This window comes from Balaenoptera acutorostrata, chromosome 2 (genome assembly GCF_949987535.1).
Source record: "Balaenoptera acutorostrata chromosome 2, mBalAcu1.1, whole genome shotgun sequence".
NCBI lineage: Eukaryota > Metazoa > Chordata > Mammalia > Artiodactyla > Balaenopteridae > Balaenoptera > Balaenoptera acutorostrata.
The window spans coordinates 158211510-158237030 of record NC_080065.1 but is presented as its reverse complement, the minus strand read 5'-3'; the positions used below and the strand labels follow the sequence as shown (position 1 = coordinate 158237030).

Sequence of the window (25521 nt, the reverse complement as noted above, 5' to 3'; positions counted from 1 at the left end):
CTCAATTAAAAAAAAAAAGAAAGAATAGTTCAACTGGGACTTCCTTGGTAGCACAGTGGTTAAGAATCCACCTGCCAATGCAGGGGACACAGGTTCGAGCCCTGATCCAGGAAGATCCCACATGCCACGGAGCAACTAAGCCTGTGCGCCACAACTACTGAGCCTGTACTCTAGAGCCCACGAGCCACAACTACTGAAGCCTGCACGCCTAGAGCCCGTGCTCTGCAACAAGAGAAGTCCCCGCTCGCCACAACTAGAGAAAGCCGTGCAGTAATGAAGACCCAATGCAGCCAAAAATAAATTAATTAATTAATTAAAAAAAAATAATAGTTCAAATGCAGTTTTGCCATTTTTAACAGTATTCCAAAAATATATGTTGAGAAATGACCTCACATATCCTAAAGCTTTCATTCAAGTTTATATAATCTATTCGAACAGATTCCAATTATTATCATACTTTGATACAGTGTATAATGAATTGCTTAAAAAAATTACCCTTACTCTACTCAATCACAATTCTAGCTCAACGTCTATTCATGAGATAAACAAAAGTTATAATAAAGAATGGCAGGACTTCCCTGGTGGCGCAGTGGTTAAGAATCTGCCTGCCAATGCAGGGGATATGGGTTCGAGCCCTGGTCCAGGAAGATCCCACATGCCGCAGAACAACTAAGCCCATGCACCACAACTACTGAGCCTGCACTCTACAGCCCATGAACCACAACTACTGAGCCCATGTACCACAACTACGGAAGCCCACGTGCCTAGAGCCCGTGCTCTGCAACAAGAGAAGCCCCGACTCGCCACAACTAGAGAAAGTCCACGCACAGCAATGAAGACCCAACGCAGACAAAAATAAATAAATAAATAATAAAGAATGGCTTTATTGGCTTCATAGTGAGATATTTAAGTGAAATGAGTAGGCTCAAACACTTCACAGTAGTAAAATATAAAGCAGTACAATAACAATTTCTGGCTAATTGTATGATTGAAATTTGTACCAAATAAATTACACTTGTATTGCCAGAAGAATTGAGCATCTGTACAGTTCTTAGGTAAATATACTGAACATAGGAAGAGTGTTCTTTTCAACCTTAGGATACTATTTCTAGATGTTACACCAGGAACAAGCCCCAGTGAAACAAAAATGTGAAGTTTCATGACAATCATGCTCCACTTATTTAACTTTTATTCACACATATGATAAATACCAGGAATAACTGCTTATTGTTTTAGGAAAAAACTACTTACAAGAGATAGCAGCAAACGGAACAGGTCACCAACATGGTGATGATAACTCTGGAGAAAAAAAAAAGTGCAAGCATTAGATAACTAGCAAAGTATGCAGACTTTGCAGGAGGTTTAAGTTCCCTTCCCAGGTGATCAAACCTGGCAAGGATTGCACACCAGGAAAATGCATCTGAATCTGTTCAAACACCAGTAGACAGCAGGGTGCCCTGGGGTGCACACAGCAGAATTCTATGGAAGTCATTAACATTTGTATTTAAGGGAATGTGTACTGATGCCACAGTTTAGGGGTCTAATCCAAACCCATCTGAAACTGAACACAAAAGGCTGTAGTGGTAATTAGCTTTGACATCCAACTAACTGCCCTATTTGGTAGTATTCTCTGCAATGAAATGACACTACACTGCTAAAAATGTTACTGAGTCCAAGCTCGCTCTGCTCGCCGCACAACAGGCCAATGAATCAGAGACGAGGTGTTGAGGCAAGGGATACGACTTTATTCGGAAAGCCAGCAGACCGAGAAGATGGCAGACTGGTGTCTCCGAAAAGCCATCTTCTCTGGGTCTGGACGCCAGTTTCTTTTATAGAATCAGAGAGGGAGAGGCGGTGAGGCAGTAAAGTAAAAAGGCAGAACAGAGAGGGAGAGGCGGTGAGGAAGTAAAGTAAAAGGGCCATCAGTCTTGCAAAACATCTCCTGGAACGACCAGCCTCGGTGAGGGGATGTGTTAGTTTCTTCTTTTTTGCAGCCATTCACAGGTGAGCAGGGCTAGCAGAGGGACAGGGTTCCCTGAGGCAGGCCATTATGTACGATTATAATAACAAAAGCAATGAAAAGCACAGGTTAAAGTCGAAGAAACAGATCCAAAGTGGAGTCCGACTTAGCTCTTCCCTGTTACAAAAGTATGACTTTCTAGCCTTGACCTCTCCCCATCTCCATTCCTGTCTGAAAAACAGTTAAAACTGGATCTCTGATCAGCTGAATTTCAACATTTAAAAACTGAATTCATGATATTCTTTTCCCATTTCTCTTTCCAAATCTAAATCTCCTACTCCAGAGAAGCTCTGCCATTTCCACCCATCTGACCCACCCCTCCAATCTGTCATCTTTTTACTCATGCCTCCCCTGCACCTTCACAGTCACCAAATGCTGTGGATTAGTCCTTTGAAGCAGCTCTCCTTATGTGGATTTTTTTCCTTTCTATTCCCATCGTTAAAATCAAAATTCATCAGGTTTGCCTGGCTAACTGCTGGCAGATTCAAAACTTTCTTCCTTCCCTTTCATTCTATCCATACAATCTTTCATTCATTCCTACAATCACCTTGGGTTAATCTTTCTAAAATATTCCTTTCATTACATCACTCTGCAGCTTATCACCTTTCAGTGCCCCCCCCCATCATCCACAGGCGTGACTTCCAAAGAGGGGGTCTCCACACCCCATAGAGTAAGAAAGATTATTTCCTAGAAGGCAGGGAGCAAATATCTGAACTCCTATATATATTATGTTTAACTCATCCTTTAGAAATTCTGTGTGTGTGCATATATTTTCTGTAGTTAATACATTGGCTTGTCCATTCATTCATTCAACAGATTCAGAGTGACTTGTATGCACCAGGCTCTGGGGAGAGAGGAGTGAACAAAAGGGATGAAAACTCCTGAAGTTTAGCAAAGCAAAGGTTCCTGGTGAGAGGGTATCAGGCCTTCAAAGAGGACAGAGGCCGGTGTGGCTAATCTGAGCAAGGACAGCCTGGTAGGAAGTGAGGTCAGAGGTATGTGGTAGCCTCTGAAAGGAAAAGGGAAGCTATTTTGGAGGGATTTGAGGAGAGGACTGACAAAATCTGACCCAGATTCTAATAGGATCTCTCTGCAGGGTGGAAATAGACTAGGGAAGAGAAAGCAAAAGGAAAAGCAGAAAAACCAGTTAGTGGGGAATTGCACCAATGGACCAGTCTGGTAGCAGTGCCTGTAGTGAGAACTGGTCAGACTCTGGATATATCCTGAAGGCACATTCTTCAAAACATGTACCTTATAGTACATATATAAATAGGTATTGGGGGTTACACATCATGTTTATTATTCTCCATTCCAAGCTTCTGTTCATCTTCTTCCATTCCCCTGCCCCAACCTGGAATCCCTCCCTCAGTCTTTCTCTTCCCCAAAAGACCATCTCAGAGAACGGAAACAGCTGAGGCCCCTTTGTACTACTTGATTAATAGTTCGATATCAAAAGCTCCCTCATGGGAATTCCCTGGTGGTCCAGTGGCTAGGACTCCGCGCTTCCACCGTGCGGGTTCGATCCCTGGTCAGGGAACTAAGATCCCGCAAGCGGCGTGGCGCAATGCAGCCAAAAAGAAAAGAAAAAAAAATTTTTAATTAAGATATCAGTTCCTAATGTGCTTCATTAAAATATCAGTTCCTAATGTGCTTCTTCTAAGTTATTGCCTGCTGAAGAGTTTAGGGGTGAAGTGTCATAATGACTGCAATTTACCTTCAAATGATTCAGCAAAATTATGTATGTATGTATGCACACCTGGATTCATAGACAAAGCAAATATAAAGCAAATATGAATATGTTAGCATTATTGAATCTAGGTGGTGTTATACAACACCTATACTACTCTATTTTTCTGAATGTTCAAAAATGTTATGTCTGAAAAAATTGGAGCTGACTGAACTGTAACACTATTCCCTGCACTCTGTCCCCATTCCCTCCCCCACAACTACTGCTAAGGGAGCCACTGTGAAAAAATCTGATGCTTTTAGAGAATCTGTGGATTCCTAAAGAGGAGAATGGGAAATCATGAAAAATAGGAATGGTCAGGAACCAGTACTCCAGGTATAGACTTCATTTTATCCAGCCCTTTTTCAGTTGTGGAAAAGATGAGAGTAAGAGGCTTGCTTTAGGTTATACATAGATTCAGAAGAGTTTTTTCCCTTTTGCTCCTTTTTTCCCCCAGCTTCATGAGGTCCTGAAAACCTCCTAATCACCCAGGTTTCTGCATTCTGATGTGTAGGGGTCTCAGAGAAGAGGATTTAACAGCAAAGTCTCCTTTCTTCCCTTCTCACACAGCACCTTTACTTATCTCCTTAATGAAGATGTTTTTAACCCTTCAAATCAGAAATGCTCTCCCGCGTTAAAAATTCACTGTAATCCTTGAATCAATTCAGCTCCTTCGTGTATTTAAAAACAAAAAAAATCACTTGCAGTCTTTTCAGAAGGTAAAGGGGAACTAATACTAATTTAGTACTAATATTTCCATTTTACAATGAGGAAACGGGAACATGGAAAAGTTAACTAAACTATCCAAGGCCATAGGGATCATCCAGCTGGGAGCAGTGTTTCTCAAAGTGTAATACAGTAACTCCTAGGAGACACCTAGTGTTTTAAGACCTGCTCAATCCTGCCAAGAGCAGGAAATACAAGGACTGAGGTGGAGGCTATGAATTAGATCCAGATAACATATCACTAGCAGGTCAAACCTGAATAGTGACGCTAGGGCTAGAAACTGAGTAGCCCATGGACCACTGGAGGCGTTTCATTACCCTGGGTAACAGCAGTGCCATCAAGACCCAAGGCTGGGCATAGTGGGCCCCAAATGGGGGTCTTCAAGAAAGGAGTGGTCAACACTACCAGAACATTAATAAATGCTTTCTGAGTATGAAGGCTGGAAAGGCAGACAGTGGGTAATGAAACAGCTGAAGACAGAAACACAACAAAGGGGTACCATGTTGTTCTCTAATTCCAGTAGGAGAAACAAGTCCAAGGAATTACATTTGGTTAATACAAATTGTTTTAATAACCCCAGAATTCTGACACTCTAAATCATCTATTACAGGCTGGAAAGATGACCCTATACAACTGATGCTAGGGGTGGGGTGGGGAGGAGGAACCTAATACAATGAAATAATAGAAATTCATCTACCATTTTTCCTTTTTAAACAAATTATGATTTTCTTGTAAGCTCGATGGAAGTAACAGGTCTAACACAGTTTATTCCAGAGAGCAAAAGGGGTTCAGGTCACAAAACATTAAGGAAGTAATAGCATTTTCTTTCCTTTAATAAAGGCAATAGACTTATCCACTCAATAACTCTTTATTGAATGCCTACTATGCACGCAGAGCACTGTGAAGCCAATTCGTTTCAAAGAATAAAACAGGAGATGGTGTTCCCCCAAATCTGTGACTTCAGTCTAAGTTTCACCCCACATGATCTTGCCGCTGAGAAAAAATGACTAAAAGGCAAAGAGGAACTAGAAAGAGGGTGTTCCAAAGCCCCTTTGAAGATAAGACTCTGTTTCATACTACAATAAAAAAAAAGTTTACTTACAAAACAGATAAAGCTCTATTTAACAAAGAAGTCTGGGGGAAAAAAGTCTTTCTTAACCAATCATTCTAAGAGCTTGTTACACTCATATACAAGGGCTGGAGAGCCCTTGGAAAAGTATGACGCAGGGGTTTCTAAACAATACCTCCGACTCTTTGGTAATTAATCCCGCTCTAGATCAAGCCCCAGCTAGATCCTGGCGCCCACTAGATGCAAGGCCTGGGCTCAACGTTGTTGCACAAGCTTGTCCTGTGCAACTGCGACAGCCTGTGAGGCAGAGAGATCAATTTCTGTTTTATTTATTTGATCCGCTCCTTTAAAGTTTAGGCAAACGAGGCCTCATTTGGGTGGACGGCAGGGCTAAAGGGGCGACAGCCGTGTAGGGACGAACCCCAACTTCTCCTTGAGTCGGTATAAACCCATTTCCGACTGCAGCCTCCCCACACAGAGACGTGATGAGAAAAAATTCCCCTACAACTCCTTCCCAAGGAGGGTCCGCCGGAAGTCACGCTCAGGCCGGGAGACACTGAGGCTGCTGCGATAAGGAAGTCGGGGGGCTGCACGGGGGTCGGGGCCTGATTGGAGGGCAGGATCACCCGGGCAAGGTCTCCGACCGGTGCGGGATCGCCCCCTCCCCCTCCCGGCTCTGCGGGTCCTCACCGCGCGTCCCTCCCCAGGCGGGCCTGGCCCACTTACCCCCGGTTGGGACCCTTAGGGATGAACCAGGGCACCAGGAAGCCGACGAAGCCCCAGAACACGCTCATCACGATGAGAGGCACGGTGAGGCCGGTATACGCCATTGCTGCTGCGGGAGGTGCCAGCCCCTGCCCCGCCGCCTCCCTGCGGTCCCACCCGGAAGTGTCAACACCAGCCGCGTGACCTGCGCGCGCAAAGACCCGCCTCCCGCACCCCACGTGACCTCGCGCCGGACTCTGCCCCGCCGGGGACCGGGAGACAGAGCCCCGCCCTCCCCCGGCCGGTCTTGGGACTCCTGCTCCTTTGAGGGACGTCAGTCACCCCAGAGCCCCAGAGGAAGGGGTAAGTCACCAGGGGCTCAGCAAAGTTTTCTGATACGAAGGTGACCCTTTTAAGAAAAGAGTGTAGTTATTTACAGTTTTATCTTCTTATGCAACAAACATATAAAGAACTTAATAGTAAGTTTCTGTTCAGGCACTGGGCCATGAGCTTTAAGTGCTTGAGTTTGTTTTGAACACCTCACGACAGCCTATGAAGTCGTTTTCATTATTATCCCCACTTTGCCGTTGAAGAAACTGAGGCCCAGGGAGGACGTTAAGGATCTTGGCCAGAGTCACATAGCTACTAAGTTGCAGAGCCAGGATTTAACCTTTGACTGTGTGATTTTCAAGGCCAGTGCTCTTAGCTACTTACCTACTGAATGACTTGTGCACTGTGCCAAGTTTGGGGGTTACAGAAATCAAACAGACACCGCCTCCCCTCAGGGACTTCACAGGCTGGTGAGATGGACTTGTGAGCAGACCACTCAATGCAGTGTGAAGGTAGAGTGGACCATAGTGCACAACTTTTCCATCCCAGCCAGTCCTGAGCTGAGCCTTGAAAGAGGAGTAGAAATTAGCCAGAATAGTAAGGAGAAGGTAACATGGAGTTTCAAATGCTTGCCAAGGATTTTCACATATGTTCGTTGTAGTATGTGACAACCTTGGAACAGAGGAACCCAGTCTCAGAGAGATTGACAGAGCTCTCAGGCAGAAGCAAGATGGAAAGCAAATCTATAAACCAATCCAATGTGCTTTACCCTGGACCATGGTTTCCCTGCAATAGTCACATTTCCTTACCTGGAATTGCCTCCTGATTTCTTTCTTCATTCAACTAGAATGGATTCCTGGATTAAATGGGAAATTGGACCAAAGATCTTTAATATCTCTTGAAACCCGATTCCAAGCCTTTACCTGAAGGACAAGGCAGGAAACTAGTTGGTCTCCTTTGTGCTCATCCTGCCCCCCGCAACAACTCAGTCTCAACAGAAATTCTATTGTCCTTAAGTTCCAGTCCAGGCATCACCTTCACCAAGACCTATTTTCATTCTGTTATTGCATGTCTTGTGGCCTTCTACTTGTTTGTATGCATAACTTAACCAACTCTCTACTAGAGGGCAAACTCCTTGATTATGATTAGAGGGCACTGTTTAACTGATCTTTGTTCCTTAGAAGCACTTTATACATAGAATGTGCTCAATAAACACTTGTACAACTGAATTGAATAGTTAAGAAAGGGTGAAGGGCTTCCCCGGTGGCGCAGTGGTTGAGAGTCTGCCTGCTAATGCAGGGGACACGGGTTCGAGCCCTGGTCTGGGAAGATCCCACATGCCGCGGAGCAACTGGGCCCGTGAGCCACAATTACTGAGCCTGCGCGTCTGGAGCCTGTGCTCAGCAACAAGAGAGGCCGCGATAGTGAGAGGCCCGCGCTTGCCACAACTAGAGAAAGCCCTCGCACAGAAACTAAGACCCAACACAGCCATAAATAAATAAATAAATATTTTTTAAAAAGGGTGAAATCAGCCAGAACTAAATTAGAGAAAAAAGTTTGCTCTTTCTTCCCATTTCTTTTTTTAAAAACTTATTTCTAATCGTGGCAAAATAAATATACATAAAACTTACCTCTTTATCATTTTTAAGTGTACAGTCCAATAGTGTTAAGTATATTCACACTGTTGTACACCTGATCTCCAGAACATTTTCATACCCACTAAACAAATCCCCATTCTCTCCTCCCCCCGCCCCTGGCAACCACCATCCTACTTTCTGTTTCTATAAGCTTGACTACCCAAGATACCTCATATAAGTGGAATCATACAGTATTTGTCTGTTTGTGACTGGCTTATTTCACTTAGCATAATGTCCTCTAGATTCATCCATGTTGTAGCATGTATCAGAATTTCCATCCTTTTTAAGGCTGAATAATATTCAACTGTATGTATGTAACACATTTTGTTTCTCCATTCATCCGTGGCTGGATAGTTGGGTTGCTTCCACTTTTTTGGCTATTGTAAATTTTTTTCTCCTTTTTCAAATAAATGCAGATATTTTTAAGTTGATCTTGGTAAGTCTAACTTTTGCCTTGCCTTCTTGGCGGCCTCTCTGAGAAGCAGATGTTGGGGAGCACAGGGATGTGGCTGTTCAGACACCAGATCTGTCGAAATCTGTTTCAGTCTCTGTGAGAGAGAAATGTCTTTAATCTCGGTATTATATTTGTGGGCTAGTATTGGCCAATAGCTCCCTCTATCAGTCAGGCTGTCCAAAACATTTTATCACATGTTCCAAGTGAAAACTGTGGAGAAGATCAGGAACTAGGATTCAGTGACCCTCTGAATGAAGAAATATTCTCTGCTTTCAAGGCATTTAAAGTCTCCTGCGGGAAATAAACCAGACTTTGGGCAGCGTGGTCCCAGGACTGCTGGGGAGTCCCTGAGACTCTCCCAGGGGGTCCACCAAGTCCTCTCTTTTCTAACTACCAATCTGTGTGAGGTTGAATTTTCTTCCTTTGCTTCCTTTTCTTCCAAAACATCATATTGCAACAGACTGAATGCAGAAGCATTGTTAAGAATCCATTTGCCTTCTACTAAACCAGACATGAAGGAATTTTGCAAAAATGTAACACAATGTCACTCTTTTTGCAACATTTTTTTGTTTTGGAAAAGATATTTTCCTTAAAAATGTTATTTCTGTTAACATGTTTTGGGTTTATTATTATTTTTTTAATGAATTTAAAATAAATCTTAAAATTTTAATGTCTAATATGGTAAATTATATCGATAGATATAACCCTCATAAATAACGTCTTTGGGCCCTCAATAATTTTTAAATTAGAGGAAAATTCTCGGAGGCAACTTCAGTAGGATGAAATAAACAAGAGTGGACCATAAAACACTACAGCTCAAACCCCAAGGAACCCCTAAACAGGCATGCAGGGTTACAAAGCCGCGGAGTCATAAAGCTCCTTTCCAAGTTGATTGAGAACGTTGGAAGTTAGTGGAGAAGCTGAAATTCCAGCAGAATTCACTACTTGTTTGCTCTGCACATATGCAGGGAACATGCACTGCCGGCAGACACCACTGATAATTGCAGCTACCATTTCTCGATGGCCACGTGCCAGTCATTAAACAAGGTACTTTGAATTACCTGTCTCAGTCAGTGCTCACAACACCTAACATAGATGTTATTAAATCCATTTTACATATTAAGAGAGGCTCAGATTCGTAACTTGCCCAAAGTCTAGCTGTTTTAAGCAACAAAACCGGCATCTGAATGTAGGTCTTCGTAGCTCCTGTTCTTCCCACTAAGCCATGCTACCTCTCCTATTTCAAATAGTAAGTCAACCAAAACAAAACAAAAGCAAAATAAACCTTAAATTATACACTACTTAACAAGATAGAGACATCTAAGGCCTAAAATGAGACCTTTAAAAACCTGTTGCAGAATTAGCTGCCCTCCTACTAGGGATAGGCTAGGATGTGGTTGATTTAATTATTTCTGATGGACAAAGAATATTTTATTTATTACTGGTGCATGTTTATACTGTAATTATGGTGTTCAGGCTATACATCAACCTCATATAGTTATTTAAATTTGGATGACCTGCTGTTCTCATGAAGACTTCTTTACAGATCAAACTTTGAGTAAAAACCCAATCATATATGCACAGAATATTTCTAGAAGGATACAAAAGACTGGAAACAGTGACTGCTTCTGGGGAGAACTTAGTGACTGAGAGTCAGCATGACAAGGAAACTTACCTTTTTTTTTTTTTTTTTTTGGCCATGCTGGGCGGCTTGTGGGATCTTAGTTCCCCAACCATCCCCGACCAAGGATTGAACCCATGCCCCTGCAATGGAAGTGCGGAGTCCTAACCACTGGACCACCAGGGAATTCCCAGGAAACTTACTTTTCACTGTATACCTTTTGTCCCTTTTTATGTTGTACTATATATATATTACTTATTAAAAAAACAAAACAAAACTAATTTAAAAGAACAATGAACAAAGACCCAAGCCATTACCAGACTGGAACTGCTCAAAGTCTAGCATCAGCAGAGTATGAAGGACTCTTGGTTAGTACAGTTCTGCCGGGTTCCCAGAAGATTTGGTTACTTACTTGCCTACCCAACTCACATGGAAACCTCTGTAGCTGAACATCTCAACCCAAGTGCACTATGAAAGCAGACATTCAGAAGCAGTTATGTGAAGTTTAAAAGTTTGGAGTCTTCCCAAAATAGCACAAGGGGACTCACTCAAGTAAATGGACATCTGCAAATTTGATGAAAAGGTCAGTAGGAAACTGCTTAATTCAAACTCATTCCAGGAGACATGCTAAAAACCCCCAGGCCAAAACCTTGATAAGCAGGCCCACCCAGCTGGCATTCTGCAGTCTCCATTTCCTGCAGCAGCCCAAACATTGCTGCCTTTAAACCCTCCCCCTTTGTTCAAGAACCAGCATTTATCCAAACTCCCTGGAGAAAAACTTTCCCCTCTGCTCCTGCAGACAAACGCACTGCCAATCTCCTCAGAAAGACAGTAGCTAACAATTGCTGAGTTCTCTGTGCTTTACACGCAGTATCTCAAGTAGTAAGTCTGACAACTTTGTGAAGTACTCTTCTCTTTTCTTCTTTTTTTTTTTTTCTCTTTTTTTCTTTCTTTCTCCTTCCTTCCTTCTTCTTAATAAATTTATTTACTTTATTTTTGGCTGCATTGGGTCTTTGTTGCTGCGTGCTCTTTCTCTAGTTGCGGCGAGTGGGGGCTACTCTTTGTTGCGTTGCACGGGCTTCTCATTGCGGTGGCTTCTCTTGCTGCGGAGCACGGGCTCTAGGTGTGCAGGGTTCAGTAGTTGTGGCACATGGGCTCAGTAGTTGTGGCTCATGGGCTTAGTTGCGCCGCGGCATGTGGGATCTTCCCAGACCAGGGCTCAAACCCGTGTCCCCTACGTTGGCAGGCAGATTCTTAAGCACTGCGCCACCAGGGAAGTCCCAGAGGTAGGTACTCTTTTCATCTCAATTTTATAAATGACAAACCTGAGGCCCAGAGAGGTTAGGCCATTTGCCCAGGGTCACACAGCTAGGAGCTGACTGAGCTGGGATTATAGCTCTCAATTGATGTCAAATTCCTGCTCTTGATCATGCACTATTATTCACATGGCTGATGATAAAAAGCCTGGTGTGACTTGGGGGAGATCACAGCTCTCAGAGCTCCTATCTAACACTTGTATTGAACAAAGTTGCTGAAAAGAAACCAAATCTAACTCTTAGGAAATATAATTTAGGTTTCATAGGTTTCACAGGGCCCAGACCAGCCATCAGAAGATGTCATCCTACTACAAATATAATCTAGTTTGAAATCTGACTTTTATGCAAATTTGGGGCCCTGAAACATGTGTTGTTCAAGAATGAAGACAAAACCGCAAATTAGAAAAATAAAGCACAGCCCTCTGGTTGACCTACTTGTTATGCTCCCTAGACATACAGTTCAGTGTGCTAACATAGCCACCATGTTTTGGGCACCTGCTCTATTTTATGTGCTGTATGTATACATCCTAATCCACAATTTCCCAAATTTACCTAGTCATAAGCATCATACAAGGGCCATATGAAAAATACAGATGCACATGAGACCTGACAAGTTCTCTCTTCAGACGTACTGTATCACAGAATCTCCAGACAAGAGTTGGAGACTATTTTAGCAACCACCCACGTGACTCCTAAAATCAGGGGAATCTGGTGGACTGCTACTTTAATTTTCAGCCTTGAAGATCAGCGTTTCCAGCTTCTTACCTAGACTAGAGAAACTGAGGGTCATAAAAACGGCTGTCTGAAGACCAGAGCAGGACTTGAATCAAGATCCGTCTGGCTACAGAGCCAGTATCATTCCTCCTACTCTTAAATCAATGCCACAGTCAGAGCATGCATACTGAGTTCTGTGGTGTGTGATCTTAGCAATCTTCAGTGAAAAATCATTCCTTCTTTGAGTGCAAAGAGAATGTCAGAATTTGAAATAGAAGTTAATTGAACAATAATAGCGATATTAGAATTTATACACTCACACTTTCAAAGTGTGCTCAGAAATAGCCCATTTGATCCTGGCATTTTATTTCTGCATTTTCCATGAGACAGGAAGGCAATGAAGGTATTACCATCTTTTTACTACGGAGAAAATGGAAGCTCAGAGAAGAGCTGTTTGCTCAAAGGCCTTTGACTGTCCAGTGGTAGAGCTGGGATTGGAGCTTGACGACTGGTGACAGTGCTTTTCCCACTAAGCACTAATGCTTTTACTGCTACAAATACGTAAATTCTTCTCTGTTCCATATAAATGTGTAGGCTCTTGTCAGACTACAGGAAAGGGCTGACTTAAGAGCAGGAGGAACGCCAGAGGCAGATGGCTGTGGGAGGTGAATGTCCTTTGATGCACCGAGGCCTGGGTTCAAACCCCAGCTCTCTCTCTCATGCTCTCTGGGATTTGGACAATTAACCTAAACTCATTTTCTTCACCAGTCAAAATGGGAAATAACTGATTCAATCAACATTTATTAAGAAACACCAGAGTGTCAGATAAACCCTGTGTTACTAGAGAGCCATAAAAGGCAATAAATATGTTTTGGAACAAGAAAACATGTCCAATTTTTATTCATAAAATTATTAATCGAAACAGCAAAAGTAGATATACAGAGCCACATATCAATAACGAAACAGGAAGGAAATGAAACGTTCCAGAGACGCCTCGAAAAGTTTCAGAGGAATACACACCAGGCAAAAGAATCTATAGATAAACCGTGGTTGCACAAAAGGTTATATTCATTCCTGCATTTTCTCAATAAGTTCTTCCTTATATTTGCCTTTCTCTTTTCCAACTTGTCGAGATTTGGCTTTGCGTTCAAGAATTTTTTTCCGATCTTTGTCCAGTTTTAGCCTGGTGATAACCACCTGTTAGCATGAGAGAATAAACAGATATTGAATTTTTTTTTTTTTTTTAAGGAGAAAGGACTTATAACCACAATTAATCTTATACAGCAGATCTCCCCTCGACAACAGCAGCTTGGGTTCCTTCTTCTGCTACCCAATGCCAGCTCCTAACTCTTGAGGATCCAGAAGACCATTTAGATAATTTAGTGGTACGAAGTGTCATTTAGCTTGTGAAACATTATACTACCGACATGGATGGTTTGTCTATCTATGTTGGCAGTATAATTTGCCCTTGACTGGCAAAATGCCCTTGGCTGGCAAAATGCATTGTTTTAAAAATACCTGCATTCCCACCAGCTACCGGGCAATACAGAGATCATAAAGATGAGTGAGACCCAACCATTCTGCCCTTAAGGATCTGAAACTCTGGAGGAGAGACCCTACAATATAACGTATAAAATGGGAGGTTAAAGGAGGAACAGCATATTCCACCAGGTGGGTGTGAGGGCCGAAGGAAGAGGTGTTCTCTCTTCTCCCTCTGGACACTCTCTAGTGGGAAAGTGATGCCTGGAATGCCTGGAACACTCTTGCTACCAGCTTGCAGACGGCGCCTTCACCAAGGATGACAAAAACAGATAGGGAAAGGAACTGGATCTCTTACGATATTACTAAGCCAGTGAACCAACCAAGCCTTCCTCCCATGGAAGTCCTTACCATGGCCGCCTGTGCAGACAGTACCAACAGCCAACAACTCTAGTAGGAATGCTATGCTACACGCCCACTACCACTGCGCAGTCCCAGGCCATACCTTGCTTGGGTGAATGCCCACGTGGACAGTTGTGCCATTAGCCTTCTCACGCTGCACCCGCTCGATGTAGATGACATATTTCTTTCTGTACACCTGGACTACCTTGCCAATTTGCTGACCTTTGTAGTGTCCTCGAACCACCTGAGAGAAAATACAAAAAAGAATTCTCCCCATTTCTAATGCTTGAACATCACAGTGAGGAAACTAATTATCAGGAACACACAGGCTAAAAATAGAACTTTTTGTATTCAGGCAAATTTTGAATTTTGTTTGTTTGTTTTTTTTTTTTTTTTTTTTTTATAGAAGTCCCTGCAACCATTTTTTTTTTTTTTATAGCTACTTTATTTATTTATTTCTTTATTTTTGGCTGTGTTGGGTCTTCGGTTCGTGCGAGGGCTTTCTCTAGTTACGGCAAGTGGGGGCCACTCTTCATCGCGGTGCAGGGACCGCTCTTCATCGCGGTGCGCGGGCCTTTCACTATCGCGGCCCCTCCCGTTGCGGGGCACAGGCTCCAGACGCGCAGGCTCAGTAGTTGTGGCTCGCGGGCCCAGTTGCTCCGCGGCATGTGGGATCTTCCCAGACCAGGGCTCGAACCCGCGTCCCCTGCATTGGCAGGCAGATTCTCAACCACTGCGCCACCAGGGAAGCCCACTGCGCCACCAGGGAAGCCCTGAATTTTGATTCAATCAAAATCAGCTGGGTTTTTTTTTTTTTTTTTGGTATATTTCTGCTTTGTATTATTCCAAGTCAGGTGGAAATTCTTTGCCTGTATTTTTTTCTTCTCTTACCTGAACAAAACATTCCTTGAACTAAGATGGTCATCACATGACTAGTCCTGAGAGTAAAAAAATATAATCGTTGTACATCTAAAACTAATACATGTTAGGGACTTCCCTGGTGGTCCAGTGGTTAAGAATCCACCTGCCAATGCAGGGGACATGGGTTCGATCCCTGGTCCAGGAAGATCCCACATGCCACGGAGCAACTAAGCCTGTGCACCATAACTACTAAGCCCACATGCCACAACTACTGAAGTCCTTGCGCTCTAGGGCCCATGTGCCGCAACTACTGCAGCCCATGCGTCTAGAGCCCGTGCTCTACAACAAGAGAGCTACTACTACTAAGTAGCTCTACTAAGCCAACACAATGAGAAGCCCGTGCACTGCAACGAAGAGTAGCCCCCGCTCGCCGCAACTAGAGAAAGCCCACGTGCAGCTATGAAGATCCAGCGCAGCCAAAAATAAATATTAATAAATAGGGGCTTCCCTGGTGGCGCAGTGGTTGAGAGTCTGCCTGCCAATGCAGGGGACACGGGTTCGAGCCCTGGTCTGGGAAGATCCCACATGCCACGGAGCAACTGGGCCCGTGAGCCACAATTACTGAGCCTGCGCGTCTGGAGCCTGTGCTCCGCAACAAGAGAGGCCGCCGCGATGGTGAGAGGCCCGCGCACCGCGATGAAGAGTGGTCCCCACTTGCCACAACTAGAGAAAGCCCTCGCACAGAAACGAAGACCCAACACAGTCATAAATAAATAAATAAATAAATAAATAAAAGACCATGAATTTCTTTAAAAAAATAAATAAATAAATAAATAAATAAATAAAACTAATACGTGTTATATGTCAATTATAGCTCAATTTTTTACAAAAAGTAAAATAAAAAAATATATAATCACTCTCAAGATCTAAACAGAGAATGGTTAAAGAAATTATACTTAGTAACTGAATCACTTTGCTCTACACCAGAAACTAACACAACATTGTAAATCAACTATACTTCAATTAAAAAAAAAATTATATTGAGATTCTCAGGCAACCATCTAAAACCCATGTTTTCAAAAAACAATTTATGACCAAGGAAAATGCTCAAGATATGACCTTTAGAGAAAAAAGAATACAAGGCTATATATATAGTCTGAATCTTACGTGTATATGCTTCATATATATATATGGCATGTAACGTGAGATGAAGATATATCCAAATGTCAATAATGGTTGCCATTAGGAAGGAAGGAGAATTACTAATGACTATTTTTAAATTTATGTTCTTCTAAATTTCAAGATTTCTACAATTAATACAAATATTTTATAGTCAGAAAAAAAATAAAACGTTAAATTAAAATCTTGTGGGCTATTTTTGCAACTAAAAATCAGCTCATACTCCAATTCTATTCAAAAACCAACTAGATTATGGTTTCCCTAAAGGTAGGAGCCTATTAAACAGTAGCCATATAAGCATAGAGGAAATACTACATGTAAAGAATTGGCGAATCTCAGTACTCCTAAAATGTCTACTCACATTGTTCAGCTTACTCACCAGGGTGATTTTCAGGTTGAAAAGACAACAGCCATGCATGCCTCACTGAAAATCCACCACAGTCTACGTGACCAGAGACCCTCACGTGGAAAAAGTAGGTGAAAAAGCCCCTATTAACTATCATCCTGATTGAAGAAAGATGTTAATAAAAGGAGTCAAAGGAACACCCGTGATAAAGAGAAGTGGACAAACGCTAGACCCAGCGAGGAGGGAGACAGGATAAGACTCAATCAACTGTGGAAAGGTGAGGGAGAAGAGGCGAGGATGACATCCAGAGTCTGGTTGGGCAACTGGATGGATGGATGTGCCTTTCCCGGAGGCACGGAACATGAAAATTCCATACACAGCGGGAAGGCCAACTGGGCTGGTGACAAAGACCTGCGAGTCATCCAAAGAGATGGCAACTCAAAGCCTGATTTTACTTAGGGAGCTGGTGGTACGAGAATGTAGAAATCTGAGAAAAGCCAACATTTTGGAAGAGCTTACGAAAGAGACTGAAGTGGCCAGGAAGAATGGCAAACCAGGAAGTGTGGTGTTAGAGTAGCCAAGACAAGAAGGTCAAATGCCCTAGGATGGTCAGCTACTGGAAGGATAAAGTAACAGCTGACAACAAGCTGGTCACTGGTGGTCATGGCTACAGTGCTTTCGATGGAGTGGTGGGATGGAAGCCATTACGATAATGCAATGAGTTCACCGGAGGTGAGAAGACGAAGGTGAAGAAAGACTAACCCAAGGAGCTTGGATCTGAAGAGGATGAGAGAGGACACATGTTCAACGTGGATGTGAAGTTAAGGGATAATCTTCTATTTTTAAAGAGGGGGAAACATGAATATGTTTAAATGCTGATGAGAAGGAACAAGTATGGAGGAAGAGGTAAAGGAAACTGTAGAGAAAGGGGATAACGGATAGAAGGATCTCAAGAGGGGAGAAGAGAGTGGTGGATGTCACATGCAGTGGCAGCAGGACAGCTTACACAGAAACAGGGATTTCTCTTTCACTGTAACAGGAGAGAATGAAGACGGGAGGGGTGCAACTGCAGGTAAGTCAGAGGGTGTGGAGCCGGGAGTTCTGCAAGATCCTGGACAACAGTTCTAATTTCCTCTGTAAAATAGGAGGCATAGTCAACTGCTCAGAGAAAGAGGTAGGTGAGATTTAGAAGATCCCAAGAGAGAAAAGGCAGTTTTAACAAACCTAATTGGGACGATTTTATTCTCCTGGTCAGAGAAGTGCTTACCCAGTATGGCCTTTGGAGTTAAGAGACCTGGATTCCTGGCTCAGACACTCATTTTCTATATTATTCTTTATTACTTTACCTGAGTTTCATTTTCTTCATATCTAAAAAGGAAACCATTCATAACCCCACAGGCATTAAAAAAATGGCAGCTCCTTCTTCCCTGCCCTCCTTTTCTTTTTTTTTTTACACATTTTTTAAAAAATTTATTTATTTTATTTATTTATTTTTGCCTGTGTTGGGTCTTCGTTGCTGCGCGCAGGCTTTCTCTAGTTACGGTGAGCGGGAGCTACTCTTTGTTGTGGTGCGCGGGCTTCCCATTGTAGTGGCCTCTCGTTTCGGAGCACGGGCTCTAGGTGCGTGGGCTTCAGTAGTTGTGGCTCACAGGCTCTAGAGCGCAGACTCAGTAGTTGTGGCGCATGGGCTTAGCTGCTCCACGGCATGTGGAATCTTCCCGGACCAGGGCTCGAACCCATGTCCCCTGTGTTGGCAGGCAGATTCTTAACCACTGCACCACCAGGGAAGCCCCTGCCCTCCTTGCACCACCAGGGAAGCCCCTGCCCTCCTTTTCTTTATCTCATCTTCCAATTCCATCCAGTCAACAGTTTTCATCCATTCAATAAATATTGACTGTGCCCCTGTTGTGTGCCAGGCTCTGCACTGAGGTCAGGTAACAAAAAAGAAAAGTTCTCTGGCCTCACGGAGCTTAGTCTGATGAGTAGTAGGCAGTTAACAGGTAAACATGCAAATATATAATCCTAACTGCAACAGGGCACATGGGAAGATACTGAGATGATAAAAAATGGTCTATGTCATATTAGGGTGATGCTACATGGTTTTACATCTGCCAAAACTCACCTGTGCATTTCACTGTAAATTATGCCTCGGTTTTTAAAAAAAAAAGATCTCAAATTGTGTTCATTGCTATGAAAAAAGAATAAAGGATGCTATACTAAAATACTGAGTAGTATCTGGGAAGGCTTTTCTGAGGAACTGACATTAATATAAGAGCTGCAAAAGGAGGAGTTAGCCAGGTAAAGGGGAGAAGAGCACTCCAGGCAGAGGGAGCGTTCTAGACAAAAACGCAGAGGGAGAAAAGATTTAGGTGCATTTAAGGACCTGAAAAGACCAATGTGTTTGAAGTACAGAGCACGTGGGGGATAATGAGATGAGGTCAGAGAATTAGACCTGGACTGGCTCACACAGGGCCTTGTCAATGATTTAGATTTTACAGCAAGCACATCAAGCACCACTGATAGGTTTTAAGCAGGATCTGATTTGCAAACAATGCCACTCTGTGGAGAATGGACTAGAGTAACAGTGGAAGCTACAGATGCTTTGAACTAAAATGGAAATATAAAGAAGTGGTCAGATTCAAGATGTATTTTGGAGGTAAAATCAATAAGACTTAGTGATAGATTAGAAGAGAGGGGTTAGGGAAAGTTAATAATAATTTAAGGTTTATGGTATACCTAAGTGGGGAGATACAAGTGTCACTTATTGAGGTGTGAAAGATGGGAGGAGAATTAAATTTTAGAGGCAGTGGGAATATCAGGATCTCATGCATAAGAAGCTTGAGATGTCTGTGAGATATCCAAATACAGATATTCAGCAGGCAGTTAGATCTACAGCTCTGTGGTCAGAAAAGTAGTTTGGACTGGGATGTAAAAGAGGAAGGTGTTAGCACAGAGCAGACATTTAAAACTTTAGGAATAAATATTACCACCTAGGTAGACCATGTAGGCCAGCCAGTGGAAGACCAGGTGCAGGCCCTGATGAACTCCAGCATTTAGGGACCAGGCAGAGGAGAAATAGCCAGCAAAGGAGTCTGAGAAGTTGCAAGTAAATTGTGAACCTGAAGTATCACAGAAGCTAAAAAGAGAAACTATTTCAAGAAGTAAGGTGGTGCAACCTATGCCAAATGATGCTGAAAAAGTCAAGGACGGGGCTTCCCTGGTGGCCCAGTGGTTAAGAACCCACCTGCCAATGCAGGGGACACGGGTTTGAGCCCTGGTCCGGAAGATGCCACATGCCACAGAGCACCTAAGCCCATGCGCCACAACTACTGAGCCTGCACTCTCGAGCCCACGAGCCACAACTACTGAGCTCGCATACTACAACTACTGAAGCCCACGCACCGAGAGCCCATGCTCCACAACAAGAGAAGCCACGACAATGAGAAGCCCGTGCACCGCAATGAAGAGTAGCCCCCACTCGCCCCAACTAGAGAAAGCCCACACGCAGCAAAAAAGACTCAACGGGGGCTTCCCTGGTGGCGCAGTGATTGAGGGTCTGCCTGCCAATGCAGGGGACACAGGTTCGAGCCCTGGTCTGGGAAGATCCCACATGCCGCGGAGCAACTGGGCCCGTGAGCCACGGCTACTGAGCCTGCGTGTCTGGAGCCTGTGCTCCGCAACAGGAGAGGCCGCGATGGTGAGAGGCCCATGCACCGCGATGAAGAGTGGCCCCCGCTCGCCGCAACTGGGGAGAGTCCTGGCACAGAAACGAAGACCCAACATAGCAATCAATCAATCAATCTTAAAAAAAAAAAAGACTCAACGCAGCCAGAAAAACAACAAAAACAAAAGTCAAGGACAGTGAGACCAAGATGTGACCACTGAATTTAGTCATAAAGAGGTTGGTGGGGACTTCCCTGGTGGCGCAGTGGTTAAGAATCTGCCTGCCAATGCAGGGGACACGGGTTCAAGCCCTGGTCCGGGAAGATCCCACATGCTGTGGAACAACTAAGCCCATGCGCCACAACTATTGAGCCTGCACTCTAAAACCCGTGAGCCGCAACTAGTGAGTCCACGTGCCACAACTACTGAAGCCCATGCGCCTAGAGCCCGTGCCCCGCAACAAGAGAAGCCTGCGCCCCGCAACAAGAGAAGCCCGTGCACCACAACAAAGAGAAAGCCCCGCGCAGCAACAAAGACCCAATGCAGCCGTAAATAAATACATACATACATAAATACATAAATAAATAAATAAGAGGTTATTGGTGATCTCAGCCAAAAGCAGTTTCTGTAAAGAATCCAGATTTTCCAGGTCTCTTGCAAAACTGAAGAATCTGACAACAACTGAATGTAACTGAAGAGTCTTCATTTCCCTATCGCAGCAATGGGCTGAGGGTATATGACTATCTCTCTTAAAAGAGCCCACTTCCTTTAATTTGCCTAACTAGACCCTAGAGGCATTTGCAATCCCCCCATTCTGGAACATGTCTGATGGGAAGGATCCAGGAGAGAAGAGGTTGAACCATACTTCTGAATTATTTTTTTCTACGCGATTCCTGTCACCGTCTCAGCCTAACTTATCCCCTGCTTCCACTCTTTTCCTCCTCAAAGCTTCAGAGTCCCAGTGCCTTAGGTGATCCACCAAATCCCTTACTTCATTCTCTAAAACAATGGTTCTCAACTGGGGGAGGGTGGCAGGGGTGGATTTTGCTCCCCAGAGACACTGGGCAATACCTGGAAATATTTCTGCTTGCCATAACTGTGAGGAGGTGCTACTGGCATCTAGTGGGCAGAGACCAGGGATGCTGCTAAACATCCTACAGTGCCCAGGAGAGCTCAGCACAACAAAGAATCATCCAGCCCAAGAAGTCAATAGTGCTGAGGTTTTAAGAGGGGCCTGTAGGTCTTGTGCACTGTTAGTGTTCTAGAGAACACTGCCTGGGGAGTGCTCAGTAAATATTCCCTCAAGGGATGAACATAGCCCCTGTCTATTTTACTCACCCTCACTTCCCCTCCCTACTACACATCCTAATCCTAAGCTCCAGTCACAGAGAACAGAGGGCTTATACTTTCTCACATGGGCCGTACTCTCACAATTTCAGGCCTCTGACTTGCTGCTGCTTCTCCATTCTCCCCGCCAAGTCCAGCACCATCAAATGCCCAGCTTCCACTAAACTCAATGATACCAAAACCTTACTCTTATCGCAAAACATTCCCCTGCAAAGTCTGGTTCAAATAGCCACCCTGGGCAATGCCTGGCAAACTAGCAGCCTCGCAGACAAAGCAAGAAAACAAGAGTTTTGCTTGGCTGGGACAGTATATTTCTCAAATTATTATTATTAAAGAATTGAGTTGGAATGCTCTAAATTAGGCTGGACAGGCGCTCTCTGGTGACTCTGGGCCCCATCTCCGGTCTAACACATCTGCAGGGTCACATTACCTGCCAGTCCTCCACGTCCAAGCACACTCGACGTTCTCAGGCAGAGGCGGCGCCCGAGCGCCACGCAGCTGGGTAACTAGAGCCCGGAGGACACGTACCTGGACCTCGTCGTCCTTGCGGATGGGCATGGAGCGAACGTTGTACTTCTGCCGCAGCTCCTTGGAGAGCGGAGACGACATGATCTTCCTGCGCACGTGGGAGGGGGCATTGAAGTGACGTTTGCGGTTTTTGCTGCGGTCCGAGGTCACGAAGGGGTTGAACTTCATGGTGACGGTCTGCAAAGAAAGGCAAGGGAGAGAGCGAAGGGACGCTCAATGGGGTAATGGGCATTCTCTCCATCCGGGACACTTCTCCCATCCCCGCACAAGGGCTCTAGGGAGGTGGCCTCGGAAGAAGGCGACTGAAGGAAAATGAAGGATGTGAGGGCTCTGGGTGTTACACAGAGCAAGGCGTACGTGGGGAGCACATGCTTGACTAAACGGATGTGGGGCGAAGGTGGCACTGGGACCTTGAGGCTGACTGAGGGAGGAGGGCTCGGACTGCACGGTTGGGGGGTGGGGGGCGGGTCACGCAGAGAGACCTCTAGGAAGGCATGCAGCCCCTGCACTCACCTACCTGGCGACCGCAGGGTCCAGACCCTGGGCGCTCAAGGCCGGAAGTGAGGCTTCCTTGGCGCGCAAGCGCAGAAAGAAAGCAATGCTCCATTCCTATCGGAACGAAACTGAATAGCGCCCCCTCAGGCATGGGGTGGGATCGCAGTGCCTCGTTTTCGGGGGCCATGGGAGCGCCAGGCGGCTCCGGGAGTCATGCCTGGAACCCGGTGACTTGGTGCCGCTGAGGAGAAGGGGCCTGCAATAAAGGCTTGTTGATGTTCTTTTCATAGGTACATTTTCAGTAGTCTCTCTCCTACCCCAAACTCTTTGCCCCTGTTACCCTCCGCAGAGGTCGTCTAGGCGTATGGTAGGGGGGATTTAACATCATGATTTAACATTGCTGTAAATGCAATCGGCTAACTTGCTTCTTCAAAATCACCGAGGAGCCTGTTCAAAATGCAGATTTTTGTGTTCCACCAACAGCCCTGCGAAATCAGACAGCGTTAGGTCGGGGTCAGGGGCTCTGAATTTAGAGCAAGCACTTCCCCTCACCAAAGATTTTGAGACGCACCCATGTTTGAGCGTCATTACAAACCAACCACTTGGCTTTGCAAAACTTCACCCCAGTCTTTTAGCCCTTTTTAGAAGAGCTGGAGTTGTAGTGAGACCTGAACCCAAGTGCCTCTTCACGTTGCTGGACCTTGGCTCCTTATCTGTGAAATGGGGATGATCTTAAGTAGATGACTCATAGAGTTGTTATGAGGACTAAATGAGTTAATCCGTTTTATGTGTTTAGAACAGTGTCTGGCGCACAGCGCTCAATTACAGCCAGCTATTATTCCTAAAGAGAGCGGAGGCCTTGCTCCAGGACAGCCCTAAGGACAGGCCTCACCAGAGTCAGACTTTTGCCATTAACTCCCAATGACGCAAACTGTAAGCTTTCCGTGTTTGATGTAAACACGTGCAATGCGCCATGCTAACTGAAGCTGTGCTCTCTCTCCCCTTTTAACTCCGTTGAGAGTCTTCCTTAAAAGCCGGCTAGGGCAGCCGGGATTCTGCGGACTAGCCCTTCTGCGGGTTTGTAGCCATTGCCCCGCCCCACTCATTCCGGCCCCGCCCACCCCGCCCTGCCCACCTTGTCTCCGCCTCGCCCCGCCTGGTGGTGCCCGAGCTCCACCTCCCGCCCGGGGTAGGCAACCCAGTGTCGCGGGCACCACCCCTCTCGTCAGACTGAGAGTCCCTCTGCGCGGCCTCTGGGAATGAAAGGCCTCCAATCCCGGCTCCGCTGTGCGGGAGGCTCTCAGTGATTGGTTGATTCATTCATTGAATGGATTGATTCATTCAATTCATGTCTATTGAGCGCCTACTTTGTGCCAGACGCCAGATAGAAATATAGAAGAGATGGGACTTCTCTGGTGGTCCAGTGGTTAAGACACCGTGCTTCCACTGCAGGGGACACGGGTTCGATGATCCCTGGTGGGGGAACTAAGTTCCCGCATGCCCGCGGTGGAGCCAAAAAAAAAAGAAGAGAAGACTTGCCCGACTCAGGCAGGTCCCCTGTTCTCTCCCAGTTTATGGGTGTTCCCTAACATATGGTGATGAAATTATGAAATACCAGCATTTACTCATACTCATGATCAGCAATGGCATCTGGCTTGATCTCTAGACTTGCTGGGTGCTGTTTAAGGTTTAATTCCAGATCCCCTGAGGTCAGTGTTGGAGCCCTCTGGCCTTCAGACTCAGGGAGGATGGCTACACCTGGGCTGTCTGCAGAAGCCAAGGTAGCAGCAGTAAGCGGGGTGAAATTTGTTGAGGCAATAGCAACTGAAAGACCACCCATTACAGGCTCCAAGAGTAAGGACGTGGGGGAAGGGTCATACGAAAGGAAGGTCTTAAATGTCCTCACCACACACACACACACAAAAGAAATGGTAATTATGTGAGGTGCTGGGAGTGATAACTAATGCTGTGGTAATCATGATGCAGTATGTAAGTGTATCAAATCAACATGTTGCGCGCCTTAAACTTACAGAATATTATAGGTCAGTTATATCTCAATAAACCTGGGGGGGGAAAAGGAAGTCACTTCTCATGGGCATGGCAGGGGCAGATGCCATTGTGACCGAGTGCACATAGATGGTCATAGAGGGCTTCTCAGAGCAGCCCTTACAGTATTCATCAGACCAAAGCCCCCTGATGAATTCATTCATTCATGCATTCATTCACTTGCTCACTGGCTCCTTCTCTGCTCATTCATTACTTCCCTATCACATTCACTAAGTCATTTGCCCACACATTCATTCATTTGCTCATTAATTTATTCACCGTGTATTTGGTACCTACGTGGAGCCACATGTACAGGGCTAGATCAAAGAGATCTGGGGAGGAGTGAAGTCCCGTCCCTGCTCCCAAGGAGTGCAGGGCCTCACTGGTGAGGTGCAGCCATGTGAGGGTAGATCATTACAACCCAAGATTATCAAGATGTGTTCACTCTGAACCAGGGCGGCAAGGCTTTTCTTTACCCCCACCCTCTGCCCACTGTGGCTCAACAGAATTAAGACAGCTACAAGGACATCGCCAGATAAGATGATGAGAGAACCTTAGCCAGGGTTTCTGTCATTTTAATAAGGATGTAGTAGAATTGGTTACTATCCTGCTTCATGCCTACCTTGGAAACATGCACAGGGACTGGTGTAGAAGCCCCGGGGCCTAGCACAGTGCCTGGCTCAGAGGATAGGCCAGGAGAACATTTTTATGTCTCCAAGGCAGAGGGTGATGTGGTGGGAAAGTGTGAGAGCCCTGGATTCTGGCTGCGTGGGTTTGGATATCCACCACTTCCTGGCTCTGGAGCTTTTGGATAAGATATTTAGCCTCTTGGTCACTCACTTTCCTCATCTGTGAAA

The 25521-nt window shown here is 44.9% G+C and overlaps 2 protein-coding genes across 5 annotated transcripts in view; both read right to left on the bottom strand.

Annotated features, from left to right (window-relative positions):
- The window catches only part of ATP6V0E1 (ATPase H+ transporting V0 subunit e1), a 39752-nt gene extending 33282 nt beyond the window's left edge, over positions 1–6470 (bottom strand). For all 3 annotated transcript variants that reach the window (XR_009007197.1, XM_057541216.1, XM_007190313.3), the window contains exons 1-2: positions 6268–6470; positions 1252–1299 (exon numbers count right to left, since the gene is read on the bottom strand). Coding sequence is in view for 2 of the 3 variants with exons in the window: in XM_057541216.1 (XP_057397199.1) it covers positions 1252–1299; positions 6268–6371 (152 nt within the window). In the remaining variant the exon portion in view is untranslated. The remainder of the gene's footprint in view (positions 1–1251; positions 1300–6267) is intronic.
- A 6731-nt stretch (positions 6471–13201) lies between these two features.
- On the bottom strand, positions 13202–22703 carry RPL26L1 (ribosomal protein L26 like 1). 2 transcript variants are annotated; one of them, XM_028168540.2, is made up of 4 exons: positions 22637–22703; positions 22124–22300; positions 14303–14443; positions 13202–13515 (listed from the first exon to the last, which is right to left on the bottom strand). In XM_028168540.2, the coding sequence occupies exons 2-4, from the start codon at positions 22289–22291 to the stop codon at positions 13387–13389; spliced, it is 438 nt and encodes a 145-aa protein (XP_028024341.1). In that variant the 5' UTR covers positions 22292–22300; positions 22637–22703; the 3' UTR covers positions 13202–13386. The 2 variants fall into 2 exon arrangements, with proteins under 2 accessions (XP_028024341.1, XP_007190374.1); XM_007190312.2 differs by having other exon boundaries at positions 22641–22694.
- Between the last annotated feature and the right edge of the window lie 2818 nt (positions 22704–25521).

Excerpts from the sequence above, each read along its gene's own strand:
- RPL26L1 (XM_028168540.2), bottom strand. The coding sequence starts at position 22,291 with ATGAAGTTCAACCCCTTCGTGACCTCGGACCGCAGCAAAAACCGCAAA. Across the intron at positions 14,444-22,123 it reads GCAAGGACGACGAGGTCCAG|GTGGTTCGAGGACACTACAA; the intron begins GTACGTGTCCTC and ends ATTTTCTCTCAG. Across the intron at positions 13,516-14,302 it reads TGGGCATTCACCCAAGCAAG|GTGGTTATCACCAGGCTAAA; the intron begins GTATGGCCTGGG and ends TCATGCTAACAG.